General features: G+C 42.8%; 1 protein-coding gene across 20 annotated transcripts in view; it reads right to left on the reverse strand.

The window, feature by feature from the left end:
- KIF1A (kinesin family member 1A) overlaps window positions 1-19,516 on the reverse strand; it is a 110,636-nt gene extending 91,120 nt beyond the window's left edge. For all 20 annotated transcript variants that reach the window (XM_033150052.1, XM_033150051.1, XM_033150045.1 and 17 more), the window contains exons 1-2: window positions 19,396-19,516; window positions 5,607-5,767 (exon numbers count right to left, since the gene is read on the reverse strand). In XM_033150052.1, the coding sequence (XP_033005943.1) occupies window positions 5,607-5,712 (106 nt within the window). In that variant the 5' untranslated portion in view covers window positions 5,713-5,767; window positions 19,396-19,516. The remainder of the gene's footprint in view (window positions 1-5,606; window positions 5,768-19,395) is intronic.
- Window positions 19,517-25,002: the final 5,486 nt, after the last annotated feature.

Consider the following 25,002-nt stretch of genomic DNA (forward strand, 5'->3'; position numbering starts at 1 on the left):
TGTTTGTGATTGGCTGTGGTGAACTTTGTTTTCATGTTTGAGTGGGGTGGGTGGGTGTTTTTGAATCAGGTTAGCCATACTGATTTATATGCTGTTGGTGGATTCTTGTTGTTGTCTTGTTGGGCTGTGTATGTGATAAAGGGGAGCCATACCAGGGTGAAGGCATCTTCTTCTATTTGTCTCAGTGTCAGTTTCAGTTTATTGGTTAATTTTTCGAGTAAGGCTGTTTCCCATACTATTTGGTACCATTGGTCCATGCTTACTCCTGACAGGTCTCTCCAGTGTCTGGTTATGATGTTTCTGGCTGCTGAGAGTAGGTGAGTTATGAGTTCTTTGTGATGTGAGTGGGCATTATTGTCTTGGAAGATGTTTAGTAGGGCCAGTTCTGGGGTGATTTCTAATACTTGCTTAGTTATTTTACATTTGATAGCAACATTTTAAGGTGTCTTAGTGGCTACAGGTGGTCTCCTAAAAGGATAATTCACCTGCAGGACTGGATCTGGCAGACTGTGAGAAAGAGAGGGTGGTATGTAACTAAAAAGTGCACTAACACAAAGATTAGCACTAGTGCAGCAGGATTGTCTCCCCCCCCCCCAATGCATGCCCTATACCATCCTCATATCTGCTCCCCAAAACAGATTTGGGGGTGGGAGGGGAGAAAGAGGAGGAAATTATTCTGCTGCACAAATGGAACATTCGTCTTAGCACATATTGCATACAACCCTGGGTAATTTTGAAAACACAGAACCAACTCAGGCATGGTGGGACCTTTATTTACATGTCCACCTCATTCACATACAAAGTGGAGTGATGGTGGAAGATCTTACTTTCACAATAAAAGGAGAGAAATGCTGAACCAATTCCCATCCCACACCTAACCTCCCCTTCAGTCCGACACTTCAGCCATTTTTCTCTGCTCAGTTAGAGCCAGAATTGAGGAAAGTAGCTGGAGCAACCAACTGCAGGAATGCTAATGTGCCTCTGGAAGTAAAGCAGTACTCCTTTTTTCCTCTCAGGGAAGGCACAGCATGCACCAGAAAAGAGACTGCTCCATGTGTGGCTCTTAAAAGGAAAAAACAAAAACAAAAGATGGACTGGGGGATGAAGGAAATTAAGACTGATTCTTGAAGCTGTTTGAAAAGGCTGAATTGTGGTGTCCATTCCAGAAGTAACAGAGAAGAGTGAAGTTGCAGGGACACTGTGGTTGGTTGGTTGGTTGGTTGGTTGGTTGATGAGTTCTAGGGAGGGTGATTGTTCAACAGAAACAAAAGTGTGATGCTGGGAACCATCATTCTGCAGCTGAAGCCAAGAGGCAGAGCAACAGGAATAAAAAGGAATTACACTTTCCTTTTATTAGTTGAACCAGGCCATGGAACTAACAGTTGGAAACAGTGCTTTTTTCTAGAAAAATAGGTGTCGGTACACACCCTGGAGTTCTTACAGTAACAGCCAGATGGGCATGGTATTAATAAATGAAGGACCAGGAGTCATTTTGGACTCACAGCTGTCCATGGAGGTGCAGGTTAATTCTGTGTCCAGAGTGGCTGTCTACCAGCTCCATCTGGTATGCAGACTGAGACCCTACCTGCCAGCAGATTGTCTCGCCAGAGTGGTGCATGCTTTAGTTATCTCCCGCTTGGACTACTGCAATGCGCTGTATGTGGGGCTACCTTTGAAGGTGACCCGGAAACTGCAATTAATCCATAATGCGGCAGCTAGACTGGTAACTGGGAGTTGCCACCGGGACCACATAACACCAGTCCTGAGAGATCAACATTAGCTCCCAGTATGTTTCCGAGCACAATTCAAAGTGTTGGTGCTTATCTTTAAAGCCCTAAATGGCCTCGGTCCTGTATACCTGAAGGAGCATCTCCACCCCCATTGTTCAGCCCAGACACTGAGATCCAGTGCCGAGGGCCCTCTGGTGGTTCCCTCATTGCGAGAAGTGAGGTTACAGGGAACCAGACAGAGGGCCTTCTCAGTAGTGGCACCCACCCTGTGGAACACCCTTCCATCAGATGTCAAGGAAATAAGCAGCTATTCTATTTTTAAAAGACATCTGAAGGCAGCCCTATTTAGGGAAGTTTTTAATATTTAATGCTGTATTGTTTTAACACTCGATGGGCAGCCAGAGTGGCTTGGGAAACTCAGCCAGATGGGTGGGGTACAAATAATAATAATATAAGTAGTAGTAGTAGTAGTAGTAGTAGTAGTAGTAGTGGTAGTAGTAAGTGCCACACTTTTTAACAACAACAACAACAACAAAAAGATGAGCCGGTACAGCGTACCCTTGAGTACCTCCTGGGGGCACTGGTTGGGAGAAACTGTGGCTGTGAAGTATCCCACTTATTTGATGGATTAAAGGGGCAGAATTAACTTCTGAATTGTTGTGACCTAGTCACTCTATCCACAGTATCATAATAAAATATTTGTTGTCTGTGCTAGTGTAAGCAAACAACAATATTGGTTGGCTCCTTTTCTTGCTCACTGTGCAGAACACCTAGAATTCTGCTCACTGCAGCAGTTGGGGAAGTTGGTAGGTAGAAAGACCAAAGGAGCAGCTCAGATAAGGGGAGAAATAACAGTGGCCACATGTGCAGCTCAATCAGAAGTTTTTAAAAAGACAAAGCAAATATATGGATTGTCATGAGACAACCAAAACTGCATGTTCAGTGACGTGAAATGGACTCTTCATGTAAACAAATACAACAAGAGCACAAAAGGAATTTGTGATGGGTTTGCATAAAGAAAGCAAGGGTTCCTTATACTGGGACAGGAACCTTGTGGTGTCATTCTGGAAGATGTTGCATGCAAGACTTAGGAATTCCAAGACATAAGTTGGTCTCACAATACACATGAAGATCCCCAAGTAGAGTCTACTTGAAACTCACCAACATGTGACAACAGTTTCCTCCATTTCCAGTAGGATTAGTTTGAGTGCCATAGACCTTTCTCTATTATGGCCCATACTCAGTTACATCTCAGCTTAAAAACTGTGTAAATAACTCTTTAGGGGACAGGGCAGCTAAAGTGCCCACTTGCCTATAGATGTGCACTCTTCACCACTTCTATGCATGTCCACTTTATGCTCAAGTTAAGCCATCGGTACACCAAGCCCCATCTCTTCAATGACATTTTCTGTCCCCGTCCATGTTTCTTTATTTGCCTTCCTCAATCAAAAAATAAGAGGATTAAGCAATGTGTGACATTAAATCTGTTGTTTGTAAATATGTCAATGTTTGTGGTGCACCCAGTGTCTGGGTGAAGAATCACAGTGCATGGGGATGCTTAACCTTTCCCCCCACCCACAGGGAAGGGAAAGTTAGCCCTTTCATTCCCTGGCATGTTCCTGGGGGGAAACTGTCTCACCTCTGTGCTAAAAACAGCAAAAGGGGGGGGGGATCTCTCATTGATGCCAATAAGTGTAGTTTGCTTCTTATCCCTATTTGTAGCATGGGGATAATTTTTCCCCAGGATCCTGATGGTGGAGGAAAATATTAATCCTCTCTCCTCGGCATGCTGTTGTCCTAATCTTGATCAGACTTCCTGTACTTGTTTTGTTTTGTTTTTGTCCTGGCACTTTCCCTGTGAAAACCCTCATTTTACCACTGAATTGGAGCAAATGGCAATCTGCAGAAAATCTGATTGTCATTTGCTCTGATTCAGTGGTTAAACATGGATTTTCCCAGGGAAAGCACTAGGGTGGGGGGATATTCTTGTAGCTTTAAAGTGTTGACCTGTGCCTCAAAACATGACACAAAAGAAATCTGGGTGAGCCCTTGGTGTATGTGTGGGTGAGTGGGTGTGTACGTACGTATGTACGTACACACACACACACACACACACACACACACACACCTTGAGGCATTTGACATCAAGTTGTTAGGCCTGAAGCAAACAGAACTGCTGAGCTGTTTGGAGTCCTTCAATTCAGTGAGACTCAAAAAGGAAAAAAAAAGGGAAAAGAACCAGCATTCATGTCCAGCTGAGGGGATTAGCTACTCATTTTGCTGCTTTGGTCTTCAATCGCTGCTTTTGTCTTCTGGGCAATAGAAACCTCACTGTCAGCAGGTCTCTGGGTCATTGGCTCTGGGGTCACTCTAGGCTTCTATTAGCATGGAAACACCAACAGCAGCAGCACTGTTCAGAAAATAAGATATGCCCTTAAGAGGCTCATTGGGAGGGCAAGAGACACGCATCTCCTTCCTACTTGCTGTTTTATATTTGAATGTCTGGAAGAGCAGAACAGCGCATCACAAATAAAACACAGGAATCCTATTTCTCATGTTTTCCTCATAAGGCAAACTCAGGTGTGAGGGGGCACCTCTGGGGATAACTGGAAAGGGATCGAAGTCAAGGTCATTGCTAGGCACTTAAAATACTCAGGGTGCCCATGACACAAATCTACATACACTTTATATGTGAAGATGCACATTTCCAACCAGCTTTCAGGGAAAATTCATTAAGGGCACGTTAATTAAGGTGGTGGGTGAAGTCTCACTGGTACTGTGTATTGCAGTGTGCCCAGCTGCCCTGCTAACCAAGCTTTTCTTTTAATCAAAAAAGTTTTTAGAAGTAAAAAGGGGCAAGAGTTCCTGGCCTTGGTGAAGAAGACCCACCACTCAGGTCCCATGGGTAACATCTCCCAAACAACGCCTTTCCACCACCAAGCCACTTTTGCCGGCTGTTTGGTTCCAGATCTACATTTGTAAGATAGATGCAAGTCCAGAACCATGGTGAAGATAAAGCGATTTAGGCTGCAATCCTAACCTCACTTACCTCAGACAAAACCCCATTGGATTCAATAGACAGAAGCAGTTATGTGTATGTGCAAAATAGCTGGTGGGGGTGGGGGGAAGTGTTCTCCAGCTCCTTCGCTTTCTACAAGTGTTGATCCCCAGCCCTCTCCCCTTTAATTCCCATGTAGGCAGCTCATGCAACTTAGCAATGCCCTCTAGGAGTACAAAGGAAAGGTTGTCAGCTTCTAGAATTCTATGGAGGGAACATATGGGCTGGAGCCATGGTAAAGACTCAAAACATTAGACTGTCCCATGTGCCACGACCCTGGAATAAATCTCACCCCAGCTGCTTTTTCAGAAATAAATATTAATTTGGGAGTTATGACTACAGCGTTCATGCAGTCAAGAGTAATTTTTTTTTTAAAAAAGTATTTTTATCTACAAGGAATTGGTATCACCCTATCAGGCCATTTCAGAAAAGAAATGGAAAGACACCGTTGTTTCTATCTACTGGTTGGTGCATTGCTGAGCTGGTTCTCTTTTTTCAATACGTTGCTGGCCTACAATTCAGACGCTCACATAGCAATATCAGATATTATGAGGGAAAACAAATCCTCGGGGTAGACCTTGTCTGAAACCCCCCCGCCAAAGTGTACTCCCAGGTAAGTGGAGTTAGAAATGTTTCTGTGTTCTGTAATTAATGTGTTCTGTAATGCAATTGTAAAAGCTCAGTGACTAGCAAGTACAATTGCATTATCTCTTCCACATTCTTTCCTGGATTATTGATCAGAAATGACAGAAGTAATGTGAGAGACACTCAAACCCACTCTCAAGTGTCTTGCAGAAAAATATGCAATGATTACTCACTTGTGGTGTTTCCTGTCATCTGTATGATACATTTGGAGTCCTTGCCCATTTCTCGGGAGTTGAAAGGACGCACCCGCACTGCCACCTTTACAGAAGCTCCTGCCATCCTGATGGTTTGAAGGTTTTACTTCTCTTGCTAGGATTGTGCTCCTGAAAATGCCCTGAAGAAACAAGAAGGAGATGTTAGGAACGGCAACCTGGCCGATGAATTCTGCACCAGCTAAAGTTTCAAAACCATGTTCAGAGGCAGCCCCACGTATTGCAGTAATCTAACCCAGAGAGTGCCAAAGCATAGACAACAGAAGTTAGGCTATCCTGGTCCAGATAGGGGCAAAGGTGATGGAAGTTTCTCCGCATCACCAAGGCCACCTGAGCCTCAAATGACAGCAATAGATCAAGTAGTACCCCAAACTGCATACCCAATCCTTCAGAGGGAGTGTAACCCCATGAAAAGCAGGCCACCTCCCATACATCTGGTCTAGGAAACTGCCCACTAACAGTGCCTCAGTCTTATCTGGAATGAGCTTCAGTTTGCTGGCTCTCATTCAGTCCATTACTGACATAAGATAACAGTTCAGCACATCTGCAGATGTTAAGGAGAAGGAGTGCTGTGTGTCATCAATATATAGCTGACAATGTATTCCAAAGCTCCAGATGTCCCTACTTGCATGTAGATGTTAAATAGCATGGGAGGGGGGGTATGAACTCTGAGGAGCCCCACATGGAATGCTCCACAGGGCTGAAGAACAATCCCTAAGCACCACCCTCTGGAAACAACCATCCAAGTAGGACTGGAACCACAACAAAGCAGTGCCACCCACTCCTAACTTGGACAGCCACTCCAGAAGGATACCGTGGTTGATGGTATCTTAGTTTGGCCTTTGTTCCTGATTGCCCTTGGGTCCTAGCTCCTAGCTCCTGACTCTCTCCAGACTGTTGCCTTTATCCCAGCCCAGTCTTAGGTCCTGATCAAACTGGACCATCACTGTGGATTAATGCCATTTTTTCCTGCATGCAAAATTTTGTAGGTTCTTATCTTTTTCATAAGATTCATTGCCTTCTAAATTTGACAGGGTTTATCCCTGGTGGGTGTATGAGAGCTGATAAGAACCCTGCCCCAGGGAGACTGATGCATATTTGAAATATAGCTAGTAATTTTTGTCAACTGGAGAAGCAAAAGGCCCATCACAAAGCACTGGTTAATCCTGGTGGATCAAATTAATTTAGCAAGGATTACTTAAACAAGATTTTCCTTAATCTGTGGCACTATCTACTTTGCCACATGACCTCCCTTTTTGTGGAGAGAACCTGACCACCTGACAGCTGGTCATCTCCTTGCCTAAAATTCACAAGGATTATTGACAAAGAAGGCAGCAGCTTTTGCTCTGCTTTCAGACAGTGCAAGTAAAGAGAGAGATAGTGCCCCCTGCCATGTATTTGTTTTATGGTAAGTTTTGAGGAAGCCAGGCTGTGTGGGAATAACTGTCACATCACAAGACATCAGAACTAGTTCCCATGAGATGATGCCCTAGTAAAGTTGCACACGAAGGCCTAGATCTTTGACTTGATTTCTCCTCAAACTCATTGGTTACCCCCCAGCTTAAGGTGATGCCATTGTATTCCATAGTGAACTGAGGCTGCTCAAAGGGAAGGAGGACATTTTGGAAAATTCAAAGCCCGTTTGAGTGGAATCTCCCTTCATGTTTTTTGCTTCCACTCTCCATAACTGGTATAAAATCACATCAGCCAGGCTTCACTATACATCTGAGTAAGAGAGCTAAGCCTCCTGGACCCACCCTAGTTTATTTTCAGTATAAATAATTCAGTGAGCTAAGTGCAGTGCTCAGCTCAGTCACAGCCCTCAGCTACATCTAGGATTCTCTCCTTACTGGCGGAAAATACAAAGCACCAGAGAAACCACAGCAGATTGAGAGGGAATGTCAGATGAAAACCCCCACCCAGGGCTGCCCCTTTTAGTGCTTTTCTTCAGTGTGATCTGCCAACTGGAATATTTGTTCTGCAACAAACTCAATAGCTGCTTCAGATTTGCATAACTTTATTGTATTTCATTTCATTTTAGTCATTTTAATATTTGTTAAGAGAAACAATCTTTCCTTTTTAAAGGGGCATGTAGTGATTTGTCAGGGAAATTCAGCATTCTAAGTTTCCTCATGTTATAGTTTACAGAAATAGAAATTAACTTGGACATATATTTATAATCTTGTTTTACATTAATATTCTTAAAAGCCTTGTTCTGCAATGGTCCAGTGGCTAGATAAAAATAAATGAATCTGATCGGAATAGCTGCTGCTCTGTTCTATATAGCCACAACCCTGAGATGTATAAACATCTACAATCACTCACTACTGTATTTATGAGGCATCCACACAACACCATCATCTATCCATTCTCATCCTGTATTTTCCCTGTGGTTCTTCCTTCTTTTCTCAGACCATGGAAATGTAACTTCCAGACAACCCATTTATTGAGCATTTATCCTGATATGTTTGTGTAGATGTTATGCAACTTCCTAACAGTTGATTGCTATCCTACAATTTCTAGTGCATTTTCCCATCACTTTCCTTACTGCAAAAAGCAGATTTGTTGCACCAGAGCACTTTAATTCTGCAAACCAAGATTTGCTGGTATGCCATTGAATTCCTCCCATAAAATACTGTAGTGACATTCTGGAAGTGACCAAAGCCTGGCTCCACACACACACACACACACACACACACACAATATCACTCCGCATACAATCACTGCTATTACCCCAGTTGGTAAAATTGGCCCTACTGGTAAAAAGTTGAATATTTCAACTCAAAGGGACAATATTTTCACTATATTCACATGGTAGCACATTTTTCCTCCCTGTACTAACAAATCGGCTTTCTGCTACTACAGCTTAGGCTGTATATGAAAAAATGAGTGCTGGAGCCACACGTAGAATGCAGTTATTAAGTGATAGCCTCAAAACTGCCCCATCTAAACATCACACAATATTAAAAAGATTGTCAACAGTGTGCATGTCTGAAACTGTCAGAACTGGACGGAAATTAGTTTTTGCAGATGCCAAGTCACCAAGCACATATTAAAGATGAAGATAAGCAGTCAGTATCTGCCTTAGTTGTTTGTGTGTTCATTGCTCATTTCAGCTCATGCCTCAGAGCTGTCTGAATGTCAGGAGCTATGGAAATAGGCATACTGAATGAGAAGACTTAGATATTATGGTGGGAAAACAAGTTTTCTAACCCCATATTTCCTTCCTAATGCTTGGGCTGGGTGGGGTGGGGGTGGGGTGGAGATTTGCAGGTGAGAGCTGGCAGGTGAACCAGAGTGCTCGACCTTTCTCTTGAACACTCAAGGATTTTGTTCAGTCCACATTTTTAAGCAAACTGACCAGAATACCACTTCCCAAACTAATTCATGGATCAGAACAGTTATCCTTTGGCTTTAGCACTCCTCAACATTATGTAATATTATTTGGCTCAATAAATGCTCCACAACATTTATAGAAAAATGCATATTTTAGGCAAAATATATTTAAAACAATGGAAATCTTTATGTGGTTTTTAAAGTAATCATTGCAGATTGATGTAGAAATGAAACAAAATGGAAATCATGAATGAACGTATGTGAAACAGACCAGAAATTGATTCCATCTCTACTCCTGCAAATGGCCCCCCATGCGCCATTTAAGAGCCCAACTGGGGTGAGTTGAAGTTACCATAGAGCAGGAAAAAGACACCCCTCCCTCCTACCTGCCAGTTGTTCCCTGCAAGTTGTCCAATTCCTGTGTTTGCGTTACTGTAACAAATGCATATTTGCTCAAATAATGCATAGCTCTAGCTGAAAAGACAGTTTGCTGCACTGCTGATTGTGTGATTTGTGCTACACCAGAAATGTATGAGCTGAAGGAATAAAGGAAGAAAGAGATGCAAAACTGCACACAATGTTCCTGGAGAGTACATCAACTGAAGTGTGTTCTCCACTAGGCTCACTAATCTCTTAAGTGTGCCAAAATGGACAAGCAGAGACACCACAGTCCCCAGGTGGCTTGTGGCTATTAAGAGTGCTTACTTTAACAGCCAGAAAACACCCCCATCTGGAAATGTCTCAAATGCTGTCTCTATATTGAAGATCAATGTATTTTGTTCTATCTTACATTTATGAGTTTCTTAAGAACACTCTCCCAAAACCCTTTGAAATTTTCATTATATTTTCTTTAACTAATAGATTTTTACTAATATATTTATACTCTGCCTTTCTGAAAATAAAAAAAAAATCAACCAGGGCAGCTTACTTATATAATAAACTCCAAAAACATGATAAGCAACCCCAAATTAGAATACTTTTAAAATGGTAGATGCCATATAAAAAGGCATTGGGGAGGCATGTTTAAATAAAAATGTTTTAGACTTGCTGCAGCTTCTGCATGGAAATAAAGGTTACCCTTATTAATTCACAAGAATGCGGCTTCCAGAATGCAGAACAGAAGCTGTGTTTCCCAGGAGAGCCAATGCAACAACAGCCTTTTTTTAAAGGAACAGAATACTTCAAAATGGCGAAGAGAGTGGGTGAGGTGGGGGTGCAGACCTCATTAACAAGTAAAAGGCATCTGAGTCCAAGATACGTCAGCAACATTACACTTACTGCATAGGAGCGATACTAATATACATCACACAGTGATCTGGCTCTGTGTTTTTACAGTTGGAATCCTACCTACAAATTGCAAACGCTTTCTCCAAGTGTAGATCCTTATGCAGGTATAATGGCACCATCAATGGGCTTGGGGCAATCCTACGGTTTGCAGAAGTACCAAAAAAAAAGGGGGGGGACAAAAATACAGATGAGAGGGACAGCAAAATACCCAGCAATAAATGAGTATACTCGGTAGGCACAGAATGCTGACTGTCAGGATAAATGAAACTGAAAACTAAGAGAAATGGAGTGTCCTAGAAAAGAGCATGGCTGGCTGGGTGACTGGCACCCTGAATAGGAGTACTTCAATGACTACTTTATATTCACACTCCAGCATTTTCTTGCCAATCCCACATGTCGTTTATAAAACAGGCTACTGGAGCTATGTTTGTGCAAGGTGTTCTGTTGTTAGGCTTAATGAGACAGTGCTAGGAGTGCCTCTTGACTGATGTAATTCTTCTAGAGACTAAGGTGACAATTTCTTGGTCTCACAAGGAATTTCATCCAACTTAGCCAATGTGTTCTACAGCACATCACCCTCTCAGTTCCTGCCCACCGAACACGACAACCAAACCTCGAGTGTTGGGAGCAGCTTGTTACCTCATTCGCCGAACAAAAAACAGTAAATCGATACCATAAAAGTTCACCCTCCCCGTGAAATTCAAAACACAGAAAAGAAAACTAACAAAGAAACAGAGATGTTAAAAGAATACCCATGAAGGAGACATAGTAATTAGTAATTAAGATAATCACATGCATTTCTAATACGGCTGTCTCATTGTGCAGTTCTCAACACAGCAAAGCTGTTACTCTGCTAGAAAGGTTTTAGAGTGAACCATTTTTGTCTCTAGTACAGGGCAGGCTTCTGAAATATAATCAACAGCCTGAATTTGCTGCCCTCTGGACTGCAGCCCCAGGGTAGAGAAGGCTGGGCCCCTCGTGGCTATACGAGGTGCCTCCCAAAACTTTCAGTTATTATTCTTAAAATGCAGTTTTCCAACCAACCAATGTTTACAAAAATGCATTAATTTGGTGAAAGAAAGTGCGCATAAAATACATAATTAAAAATAACATACAAAAATGCATTATATTAGGAGAAACTGCATACAGATCTGCATCCAAAATACGTTAATTAGAAGAAATTTGCACTAAAATGCTGAAGAATTTTCATGAGGATATTCTAAAAATCCTCATATTGCTGCAGAAATGTAGAAAACCAAATTTAAGAATCGAAAAATGAGAAACAGAAAACCAACATTGACAGATCCTTCCATCCCTACTCAGAAGTAAAGCCCACAGTGGAGCTTATTTCCCATTAAGTGTGTTCAGCATTACAGTCAAACTCACTTTAGCATATTAAGCTACCTATATTTAGATTCTGAACTGTTTTGTATTGATTTGATAGCCCCACACACATAACATGCACCCTCCAGATGTTGCTGCACTACAACTCCCATCATCCCTGACCTCTGAGCATGTGGCTGGGGCTGATGGGAGTTGTAATCCAACAACAGCTGGAGGGCCACAGGTTCCCCATCCCTGTCATAGGCATTTGGCCTGCTCACCACAGAATTGCCACTATAATCCTGTTTGGAACCATTCAGAGTAGGTGAATTTGACTGTCAAATATTCTGCCATTGAGTCAAGTAATACTGTATTATAATTAAGAATTTCCAGAAGACAAAAGTTGCAACAGTAAAGTCGCATAACACCAATGCACTGCTGGCATTTTGTGTCTCTATTTTAGAAAGGACTACAATGCATTTATGTCAGGCAGCAAAGAGTTGACTCCCATTTTGCCTTTGTTCTTCAAATGACACACATTTTACTTACCAGTATTTACTTTAAATATTTATAAGCCTGCCTTCACGCAGCAAATTCTAGTTTCCTTGCTGGTTTGGAGCTTCCTTAGTTTGACTTCCTTAGCTTCACTCTAAAACCTATGACCTGCTTCAGCAGTCATATATTCAAACAATCATATGCCCCCTGTCTGAGGTTTGTTTTAAATTAAAAAAAAAGTGGGGAAGGCATTTTTTGTTTTTAAGCTGAAAACTGGCTTTAGTTGTGTGATGAGGGAGGTTGCTTGATGATGACACAGATGCACTCTTCACAGTCCCTTCTGCTTCATATGAGTAAAACATGTTGCTCCTGAACTCAGTCCTCAAGAGAAGATTGAACAACATGTGGTGAGATTGAACAACATGTATATTGTAAGCCTAGAAATACAACTGGGAGGGTATTTCTTGACCTCAAGGGTACTTAGGGGATCACAGTAACACCAAAGCAGGCTCTAACAAAACCTAGACAATAGGAATAATGTTCATAGAATTGTTAATATGGGTGACTCAAAGAGCTGTCTAGTTGAACCCTGAAAGGTAAATGAAATTTTGCAAACTGGCTCCAAGAGACGGTACTTTCACCACCCGCTGAAAACCTTTAGAGAAGTAAATTCTATAATTTATTTTAACACGTTCCTCCATTGACAGTTCTGGCAACCCAGTCAGATGGGCGGGGAATAAATAACAAAGTTGTTGTTGTTGTTGTTGTTGTTGTTGTTGTTGTTGTTGTTGTTGTTGTTATCTTTCCTATTCTCAGTACTTCATCTGTGACCACCAACCTCGCTGCTGCCCTGAAATTCTGAGTCTTATATGGTGCAATTTCAACTCCCCATTTTTGTCTTCCCTCCAGTCATCTTGATCAATAGTTATTCTCCTTTATATTCATGGTATTCTTTTAAATGCTTCACAAAATTTTGCTTTTCATAAATTTTGTTTGTCTTTGAACTGTCTACAAGCTTGTTTGCTTTTATTTATTTATTTATTTTCATTTATGAATTAATCACGTCCCAAAAAGCATGCCAAAGCAATTTAACAATAAAGACAGTGACAATAATGACATACAATTTCAAGTCCAATACAGATGCAGACTAGGGTAAAAATCTCCACTTAAAAGGTTTGCTGAGAAAGGAAGGTCTTCAAAGGGCACTGAAAAGACAATAGAGGTCTCTGATATGTAATGAAAGGGAGTTCCAAAGACTAGGTACTGCCACATCGAAGGTCCAAGTTCTGCATGGTACAGAACAGATCTCCTGATGACCTTCTGCTGCAGGATGCAGTGGTCAGATGGTTATAGAAGAGGTGAGGTGATATTTTAGGTGTCCTGGCCCCAAGCTGTATAAGTGCAACACTACCAGCCCCTTGAACTTTGCCCAGTGATTTGATGGTGATATTCTGCCCTAGTGAGCAGTCAAGCAGCTACATTTTGTACTAGCTGCAGCTTCCAAACCAACCACAGGTCCAACCCTATATGGAGTGCATTGTGGTAATCCAATCTGGAGGTTACCAATTCAGGGATAACAGCAATCAGGCTATCCCAGACAAGAAACAGCTGAAGCTGGTAAAAGGTACTTCTATCCACTGAGTTCACCATGCTCTTTCAGGGAGAATATGACTCCATTCAAAGTGGGCAACTGACTAGTTATCTGGACTTGAGACCCACTCACCCACAGCACTTCATCTTGTTGTGATTCAGACTCAGTTTGCTGGCCCTCAGCCAGCTCACCACCAAGTCCAGGCACTGGTCCAGGGTTTATATGACCTATCTTGATTCTTATGTTACAGAGAAACAGATATGTGTATATCACCAGCATACTGATTATACTTTGCCCCAAATCTCTTGCCAACTGTTCTCAACAGCTTCATGTAGATGTTAAATAGCATAGGGGATAAGATGGTACCCTATGGCACCCCACAGCACAACGTACAGCGAGCAAAAAAAACCAAAAACACCCAATGCTATTCTGCAAAACCAACCCTAGAGACAGAATCAGAAGCAATATAAAACATTGCCCACATCTCACCCAACCAGTTCAGGTGGATACCATCGATGATAGTGTCAAAAGCTGCTGGGAGATTATTTCAGAATAACAGGGTTGCACTCCCTTTGTCCTTCTCCCAATAAAGACCACCCATCAACCAAGGCCGGTTCAGTCCCATCAACCCAGAATGAAATGGGTCAAGATTCCCTCAAAGGTATTTGTGACAAACTCGAGGGTCCAGTATGAGGGAGTTCCCCCCCAGAAGTGATTGAATCACCATCTCTTTGAAGACAGCCAGGACCACTCTCTTCTGCTAGATACATTGACTACACTCTGAAGCCACCTTACCATACCTGGTCAGCATGCTTTAATAAGATAAGACAAGAGGAACACATGGTTGGGTACATCGTTGCAAGCAGTTTGTCCACATAATTAGGCCATATAAACTGAAACCTATGATTTCAAAGTAGATGTTGCACTGGATACCTCACGGGAGACAGCAGTAATTGTGGCATCAAGATAGCTATGTAGGTGAGTCAATTTACTCTCAAAGTGCCTTGCAAACAAGTCATAGTGGGCTTCCAAATGGTCTAAAACTCCATACCCTAGAGGAGGTATTAAAAAGCTTCAGGCAATACAAAACAACCCCTTTGCTAGACAGGTACTTGAAGATGTGATGGAGGCAAAGGACAATCTTCACTGCCCTTACTGCTCCTCAATAGGCACGATTCTTTGCAAAATGGCATATCTGGAAATGGACCCCATCAGTGATAAAGAACCTTTTGTGCAGATAATCCTTTTGTTAATGCATTTCAAAATAGCATTTGCCTTTTCCTGCAACCATCTCACTTTGTTGACTCATTCAGATTATGAATCATTTTTACTCAGTGTTATACAGCTTATATCAGGGGGTCCCCAAACTAAGGCCCGGGGGCCAGATGTTGCTCAATCACCTTCTAAATGCGGCCCACGGACGGTCTGGGAATCAGCGTGTTTTTACATGAGTAGACGGTGTCCTTTTATTTAAAATGCATCTCAGGGTTATTTGTGGGGCCTGCCTGGTGTTTTTACATGAGTAGAATGTGTGCTTTTATTTAAAATGCATCTCTGGGTTATTTGTGGGGCATAGGAATTCGTTCATTTTTTCCCCTCAAAATATAGTCTGCCCCCCCCCAAGGTCTGAGGGACAGTGGACTAGCCCCTTGCTGGAAAAGTTTGCTGACCCCTGGCTTATATCTTGCACCTTTAAAGACAGAGGAAGGACTTATTCTTTAGAGCCACTTTGTATGTCATGATTACCACCTATGTCTGAGGAGGCCTGGATTCAAATCCCCACCAGTGTCAGATCTTGGGGTCTCAAATTTCAGCAGTACCCTGTACAATGCCAAAATTCAGTGCCCCTATGCCTCTAGCACTCCATTCTAAATCATAGTTGTGGAGCCCCCAACAGCACCCCTGAGGCTCTGTGTCCAGTGCAAGTGAACCGGCCATGTCCCCTTAAATCTGCCTCTATCCCCACTCAACCACAAAACCCACTGGGTGACCCTGGCCTAGTCAGCATCTCTCCAGTGGTGGACTTTGGGCTTTATAATTTCAGTGGCGCCTTGTGCGACGCCGAAATTTGGCGTGCCCCCTGCCTCTCGCTTTCCATTGTTCGTCATTGTTGAAGTGCCCCTTGTGGAGCCCTCTCAGCTCATCACCCAAGTGCAGGCGAACCAGTCAGGCTACCCTAAATCCACCTCTGATCTCTCAATCTAATACACCTCACAGGTTGCTGAATAAAGTCTAGAGTGAACAATGCATACTGCCCTGGACACAGTGGTGGAGCTTCATGCTCCGGCACCGGGGGCGGGAAGCAGGCGGGGGCGTGGCGGGGCGTGTGTTCTGGGGGCGTGGTGCACCACCTGCAGGGGCGTGGTGTGCGTTCTGGGGGCATGGCGCGCAGTGCAGGTAGGGGGGCAGCCGAGATGGAACCCTACCGGGATTGCGCTGCCCGGGGCACCCCGCCCCCTACACCCCTGAGAGAGTATAAGGCAGCACTTTACATTCTGACTGCTTTTTGCACTTTGTTCTGTTTTCATCTTTAAAGTAGCCTTTTGGTTCATTTATCTATTTCCTGTATTTCACTAGATTTAGATTCCTCTTGATTGTAACAAAACCTCAAGATTACAAAATATAATAAAGCAATAGAATTATCAGTTCAAAAACAGTTAAAAACAACTCTTTAAAACATTCAAACAATAATTAAATTCACTAATAAGCTAAAATAAAAAAGCCCAGATCAAAACACATGTCAACATTCTACATGTCTGTATAGTGAATTCCCAAATAGAGGAAATCACTGTGAGCTGAAGAGTTTACATGGAAGAGACAAAGGAAAATAATTTGTGGGAAATGGAGCCAAGAGTTCACAAGAAGATAAAGGGAAACTATATAATAGCAGTTGTGAAATTAAGATCTGCAAATGCAGTGATCCATACACCCCCCCACCCTTTGTCAGAATTAATTTGGCTGAGAATTGAATATCCCGTAGTATATAGCTTTTACTCTGCCCTCCCACCATGTTGTCAGTGACCTTAGTCCTCCCCCCCACAAGCTATGAAATGATAAATGGCAAACTATTCAGAGGATGCACAAGACTGGGCCTGGCCTAGCTAGGGTTGCAAGGAGATATATCAAAAGAAACCTATAAGAAATCATAATGGCAAGTCACAGGAGTCACGCTGTGACCAAAGCAAACTAAAGCTGAGCCAAAAGAAATGCTCTGAACTTCTGATTATTAAAAACTTCTGTGCCCCGGTTTGCAATAGCAGATGTAGAAGACAGGCCATAACAATGAAGTAGAAGTGTGTACAGTTTGTTAACCTTGTCAAAAGACCACTGTGGATGAGCATGTGACCTGCTCCCTATTCTTTCACTGGAAGCTAAAAAAAGGCAGAAGTTTGTTTTTTTAAAAAGGTAAATGGTGATTATCCAGTTTTGGAGCGAAATCCAGATAATATGTCAGCACTTCCCCTTCAGTGGTGCTACAGGGCAGGACTTCAGATACTCAGCATAATGAACAGGAGGGCCCCCAAATGCAGCAGGCCTAGCTTACAACATTTTGAAGTACTGTAATGAAGTAATGCAGAAGATTATCTAAAGAGGGCACCCCACCCACAAGACTATGAAGCCCAGAGTCCAAAATTATCTAATTGCACCACAGGTCCTGTTCCCTCCTTATATGAACTATTTCATGAGGCTTACAACCCTAAAACAGCCGCCTCATCTCTTATTGATGGTGGCAAAACCTAGTTGTTGTTCTGTGCCCTAAAAAGGAACGAACGTTGCAGCAAATTCGTATTCCTTGAGGTGCTATTTGCAACTGCCTGCCTGGAGGACTCATGCTATGACATGCACAGATTCCTTCCACTTCTATTTCCAACTCTGAATTTATACTGCTGAAGTATAAAGGGTTCCCTTTCCCTAGCATACTTCATTGAGGACATGCTTTAGGCTGGGAATGGGATTGCTCAAAGCCCTTGGCGCAATAGCATATGTCATTATATTCAGCCATGTTGTCAGCAGTCATGTTACTCCTAAGATGGCCTCGGTTGACTTCCAAGCAGGCCACACTAATAGCAGGGCCCCCTCCCTGCTTATAGTCATCACCTCTGCCATATATCTAATGCCTGCAGGCCCTTTTGTCTTTTCAAGATCATTCAGGAAGATGCACAGTTTTTATCTGACACCCAAAAGCATTATGGTTCTACTCTCCCTGGGATTATAAGAGAACCTTGTGGTGCTCAAGGCAGGTGCTAGATTTAAGCATGGAGTCGGTGCCCATTATTCACACCCTCTCCTTTACCCAAACAAACCCCCATCCAGGACATTTTTAAGACCAGGGGATGCTATAGTACAAGCCTATCCAGTGATACTACAGCAGTGTGGGCTCTAAACCCTATAAAATGGCTGACACCCAGATAGATTCTCCACCCACATCAGAGCAGTCATACACACACACACACACACACACACACCTAAGTACTTCCCCTAGCTAACAGCTTCTTTCCCCTCAGATGTAGCAGATGACGATGTACCCACCGTTGTTTTGCTGCAGCAAACATTGTTCCATCTTCATCAAACAGGACTGTATTTTTATAAAGATACATGCCATGCCACAGGTTTCCACACACCCACACAGAAATTGGGAGCCATAGTATGTGCAGGAAATGGAGACTGGAATGTTATTGCTACTGCTACAACAGACATACTGTAGTTCCTTCTCACCCTCCCGCCCTTGTCTCTCAAATGTGCTTTCATTAAAAGGATGCAGTTTGGTTCAAATCAAATAAGTGTGAATTACGGGGTGATCAAAACATAGGTTATGCTGGCTGGCTGGCAAGCCCTCGCCCAGTCCCCATGACTCTGCATTCTTTCCATGGTCCCTGTGTCACAGCCATTGGCGCAGGGGCAGGTGGGGTGGGGTGGGGTGGGGTGGGGTGGTGTTTATTAGCAATGCATTTCTGTTGCCTAGCTGGGCATTTTTCAGAAGCTTGCAGATTGATTTGAAAGACAATAAGAGGGTCTTTCTTCTTTCTCACAGAGCAACACAGACTGATCAAGGGGGAAAGGCGTCTGCCCTCTCTTATGATGGATCAGGAAAAATAAGCAAGTGGAGAAAGCACATGAAACTAGTCAGGCATCACAATAAAAAGCTGTGCCTGGTGGGTGTTTTTGACTCAACATCATTCCTAACATCATTTTCCAGTCTGACTGTTCTCTTACCTGCTACCATTCCTGGCCATAACACCCTCTCATACTTAACACACACACACACAGAGCGCTTTCCAATGGAAATAAAAATAGAGAACAGAACCTGTGTTGTCACTTAAATATTGCTCTTTCCTTAATAGCCTCACACATCCAAGGGACAGAAACATGGCCAGATGCTGGGGCCCATGATTGGACACACGCAGAGCTACAGACACACACCCGTGATTGTTTCCCCAGAGAATTCAAAGCAGCATCGGCTGGAAACTGGTGTCCATTGTCCTTCCATGAAACCCAGCCAGCCGCAAGGGAGGGGGAGAGATGCGCAACTACCAGCTGCATTCAAAGCAGAATGAATAGGACCTGCGAGAGGACCTGCAAGGGCTCCCGAGGCCTCTCTCCCGCGGATACGGGCCGCTAGAGGGCCAGTGCTGCAAAAGGCGAGGCAGCTCCAAGGACGAGAGAGGGGGAGGGGGAGGGGATACTAAGAGAAAAGGCGATGGAAGGCTGCGGGCTTACCTTTTGCGGGCTCAGAGGCTCCGTGCAGTTCGCCCTCGGTTGGGAAATGCCGGCGCTGGCATTGGCGAGGCTCTGGGATGCGGCACCTGCCTGCGCGCCCGCCCGCCCGCCCGCTTACTTGCCCGATGGAACGAGATGCGAAGAGACGCGCCTGGCCGCCTCCCCTGGCTTGTGGTGCTGATGCTGCGCTCTCTGGGGATGCTCGATTCCTGCAGGTTCACTGCGCGCCCCGCCCCTCGGCCCTGTCAGCGCGCTGATTGGCTGGCGGAGCAGAGGAGCCTGTCGACCGCAGCCGCCAGAAGGGCGGGGCTCGCGCTGGGCTTCTGCCGCTGTTGATGCTGCCTCGAGGGAGGGAGGGAGGCGCGCCTGCTCTGGGCGCTCCAGAGGCCGCCGACCCGCTCACTGCGGAACTGCGATGCGTGGCCCCGGGGGAAAGCCGGCAGAGGCAGCCGTCTTCGCCCTGGGCAGAGCACAAGCTCCTCCCCGCCCACTCCGGGTATGACTCCTCAAAGCAGCGAGCGAAAATGGAGACGGCAGCGCATCCGTGCCAACCGCATCCATGCACTTGCTCTATCGCAGGAGATCTGACTCATCATCCCCAGCCTGCGCATCCACACAGGGCCAGACCGACGCGCTTTTGGTGCTCGAAAATTGCATTCCTCGCCGCCCCGCTGCACACACGCTAGCAAGGAAACTAAATCAGTATTATGACAAAAACAACCGAAGAGCGCCAGCCACATATATATATATATATATATATATATATATATATGCGCTCAATAATCGCGTTTTTGGTCTTCATTGCTGCAAAGTGAACACATGTGAATATAGCAGGTGTGTAGCAGAATCAAGTAAACACAGCTGATCTCCTGCCACATTTGTGTGCTCAAATCTTTTTGCAGAGTTCACATTTCGGGGATCATATCGAATTAATATTGTATGTATTGGTGGCATCAGCCACAATACGTTGATAAACCTTTCAATTTTTCATATTATGATTCTGCAATGCCTCTGGTCTGCTTGGGATATATTTCATCTATCCTTGACCAATTTGGTATTAGGAACCAAATGATCATTGCAGTAGCAGCCTAACAACAACAACAACAACAACAACCTACCCTTCAACCCCAAGGTTCCCATGGCAGTTCACAACATTTCAGTAAAATACAAAATATCCAGCATTTTCTAAAAGGGAAAGGACGTTGGACCATCAATTAGTCAAGCTCCTCAAAAGGAAGAAATTCAACAGTGAGGCTTCTATAAAATACACAGATTATTGCCATCTAGTGACAAAGCAGAAGCAGGTATTTCCCACAGTATCACTAACCCTCTGGAACCCTTGCCCCTTGTAATCCAAGAAGGGTCAATTGTGGCATGTTTTAGAACATCTTTTAAAAATTTGCTTGCATATCCTGGCTTAATTTTAATATTGTACTGCTTAGTATTTTGTCTCCAGATTTTTATTCGGATATTGAAAGTACGTGTTTTGTTTCACAGTATTGGAATTTTCACTTAATGATTTTAGAGTGTCATTTTGGAGGTTTTTATATATTTTTATATATTATATAATAAATATATTAAATGAACTATATACATTGATGAAATAAATATTCCATTGACTGCTTTAATATATGGATTTTTTAGTTTTGCTATATTGGTATTGGTTTTAGCTGTAGTGTGTGCATGCATTTTTTTATTGTAAACTGCTTTGTAAATTAAATTTGGCAAGTCATATACAAATACTGCATATGAATAAACAATACTGTATTCTGTGGATAATTGTTTACCTTTTTGTTTTACTGTATTTTATGGACCTTGGGTTTGTTTTGTAATTTGCCCAGGGCTCTCATAAGCCAAGCAGAGTGTTACATTTAAAATACATTAAAATATATACACAAGAACAACTCCCATACCAGTGTTAATCTTGGCCATGAGCCCAAACAAGATCTCTTAGCACTTTGGATAGAGTTCATAATTCATTAGGTAAATCAATCAACTAATGTTTATAGTTGAATAAACAGTGGGGGGCAATCTTAATTAGTGATCACCTATTTTGTTTGGTGTTAGTACAAGTTAAGTGGTGTTGTGAGCTAAACCGTTTATCTTTTGTAGGGCTATTTTGTTTCTGTAATACTTTTTTTAAAAAATTGGCCCTTGCTTTAAACTGTATCTGAAAGCTGTTTATTTCTCTGTTTGGTTCAAAAATATTAGCAATAACTTCCAACATAAATAATCCACTTGATACAGGAAAAATATTTAATAAATGACTTATTTTTTCTAATTTCAGGAAAATAGCATCCTATGCCCATCCCAGCATCATTTATTGTGCGTATCTGATAAAACCTGTTACCTTTTGTCCCAAACTCTTCATCACATCTACTTACTTAATTTTCCACTCTGCTTGCTTACTCTGAATCTCAGACATTTCCCCAGTATTCTAAAAGCAAGGACTATATTGGTCCCATGGACTGCAAGAAGATCAAACCTATCCATTCTTAAAGAAATCAGCCCTGAGTGCTCCCTGGAAGGACAGATCCTGAAGTTGAGGCTCCAGTACTTTGGCCACCTCATGATAAGAAAAGACTCCCTAGAAAAGACCCTGATGCTGGGAAAGATGGAGGGCACAAGGAGAAGGGGACGACAGAGGATGAGATGGTTGGACAGTGTTCTCGAAGCTACTAACATGAGTTTGGCCAAACTGCGAGAGGCAGTGAAGGATAGGCGTGCCTGGCATGCTCTGGTCTGTGGGGTCACGAAGAGTCGGACACGACTGAACGACAACAACATATTGGTCCATATTGAAGCTTTTTGTTTGCTTGTTTTATCTCTGTCATCTAAAAAGTGTATCCACTTCTTGCCTTTGCTGCAGACCTAACTGCTTCCACTGTGTGTATCTCCCTCATCTGAAGCATGCATGTCACTATTTACAGCAAGGGCATATGAGGTTGGGCTTTGCATCTTTGCAGCTTTATCTCCAATTTTACTCAGGCTGACATTTGCTAGTTAGAACGCTGACATTCCTGCCAGATGGAAATATTCATTTATACCAATAAGAAAAGAAGCTTACACCCAAGTTTCCTAGCTAGCAGATGTTGAAAGCAGCATACGGGTCATCCCTTGGTCACACACTCTTCTCATATACTGTATTCTTTTTCCAACCAAGTTACCACATTTCAAAAGCTAACTGCAAGGGGAAATTCTATACCTTATCTTGCTTTCTTGATATATATAAAAAATCATTTACTATCATTATTGGTCCCATTAAAGGTACTGCTAACTTGTGGATTTTGAAGTTTTTCCTTATGGCTGCCTTTGTTTTTTAAAATAATAATAAATATTATTGTTTGAATTTATTACCTGCCCTTCATCCTAAGGTCCTAGGGTGGGTTACAACAATTAAAACACACACAACATTAGAAGCAGTTATAACTAAATTAAAAGCAACTAATTTTTGCTTAAAAATAAATAAAAAAGCATAAGAAGTAAATACTGCCAGAAGCAATATGTTTATGAATATCAGTTGCCAGAAACCACAGAAAGGGAGAGTGCTATTGTGCCCAGGCACTTCTGGCAGGCTTCCTATAGACAGTGGTTAGCCACTGTGAAGGGAAAAAGCTGGACTACAGATATACAGGTATGCTAGGGCCAGCTTTTTCTGGTATACCTTGAGATTTCATTGCTTCTATAGCCTCATGCATTTATCCTCAAAAAAAAATGAACCAACCAAAATGGTTTCTCTGGAAAGAAAAAAATACAACTGATCTTTTTCTGAGGAAGCAGCTGAGTGAAGTCATCTGGTAAGTGTATCTGTCAGAAAAAGACTTCAGGGACATGGGGAAACCTGACTTACTTTGCAGGAGCAAGCACATTTATATCCTCTCATCACTAAAACATATCTCAAAACCTTTTATTTGTCAGTGGTGGCAGATTTAACATTTAGTTATGAGTCAATGGGTGGTGAGCTATTCAATTGGATGGTGTGCATTGTCTGACTTTTGTGTCCTCTAAACCTTCCATTACATACATGCATTTATGAATCCACCCTAAATAATAAGTCTGCAGGCTCAGAGAAACTTGGGTTTAAAACAGCAAAGTCTGTCTCCAGTCAGTGTACTTAGATAAGGGTTTTATCTGACATCCCTTCCTACCCAGATCTGAACACTCAGGATCACTGCAGCACACTAGCCTTTTGAGAGGAAGCATTTGTGGATTCCCTTTTGTGTTCAGGGCTGCTCATGTTTGCAGCATTCACCCTCTGCCTTTATTACATCCCCATCCCCTTATCTGGAAGAAGATTGTTTCCCTGCACTTCACTAGTCCCAGCTGGAGCATTTCCTGTTTGACTCAACCCCTGCTGGAATATATCCACTCCATTGCTCTGTTGTTATCTAATGCCTGTTTGGCAGGGTTGCAGAACGGCTGTTATGATGGCATGAAGGGGAGAAAAGGAAATTAATGTTTGTACTAAATTGGGTAGGAGGTGTATGCTTTCGAGAATTCATTACCAACATTTAGGATAACTACTTACACAAGAGCACCTTGGTTACAGCAGGACTCATCTCCATATGCTGTAAAACATTTGTCCCAGTACCCAGAAGCCACAGAGACAGCAATGGCTCATATAATCAGGCAGCCATGGTGCATGGAAGAAAGCCATCCGTTATTACCAGCAGTAGGACATTTAACTTTAGCATTAATAAAGACCCTAGTGGAGCCATCCAAGCAATTTTTCCACAATTTTCTATTAGGAAATGGATGGTTAATGCAGGGGGCAGGGATAAGTGCATTGTCAAATAAGGGGCACAGTTGCTCCATAATCAGTTGATTCCATAATCAAGCATTTTTAAAGTTGGAAGATACCTTGGAGGTCATAGAGTCTACCCTCCTGCTCAGTTGCAGGAATTTTGCAGCTACAGGATCCCTGAGAGATAAACATGCAGCCTCTGCTTAAGTATCTCCAGCAAGGGGTCTTCATTGCTTTCAGAGTGGGATGGGATAGCCTGGGCACAATGCTATCCAGAATTTAAAGAGGATAGGCATTTTAAAGGCATATGATGCAGTTTAAGGTCTCCCACGGCAACTTTTTCAAAATGAATTGAATAGATTTGGTTCAAATCCCATCTCAATCCTGAATTCTTGCTAGACTGTTTTTATTGCTTGTTACTCTGTGTCACTTGCTGTGCTTAAGATTCCCCCACAACTGCCACAGAGCAAATATCTGCTTGGTCCTTGTGGACGAAATTGCCCAACCCCGCTGCTGCTGCAGCATCATCATTATTTATGAACTACTAGTAAAGTCACACTGGACAGCCAACGTTGGCAAATTGCAATAAAATATTAAAAGTAGCAACTTTTAGCTGAGTGGTGGCAATGCCACTGCCTACCTGTGTTTCTTGGCAAAGGCATATGAGCTTCTTTTTGCAAAACCCTCTTATTGTATTTTATTTTCGTAACACCTAAAATATTATAGACTGTGGATAGAAGAGATAGTCCATTGAACACTTAGTGATTAGGGTTTTTTTGGGAGGGGGGTCATTCATGAAAGAAAAGTAACTTTCTATTTGCAAAAGATTAAGCAATTAATGATTAACTCCACCAGTTCCATCA

Source organism: Lacerta agilis, chromosome 5, assembly GCF_009819535.1.
Source record: "Lacerta agilis isolate rLacAgi1 chromosome 5, rLacAgi1.pri, whole genome shotgun sequence".
NCBI classification, from domain to species: domain Eukaryota; kingdom Metazoa; phylum Chordata; class Lepidosauria; order Squamata; family Lacertidae; genus Lacerta; species Lacerta agilis.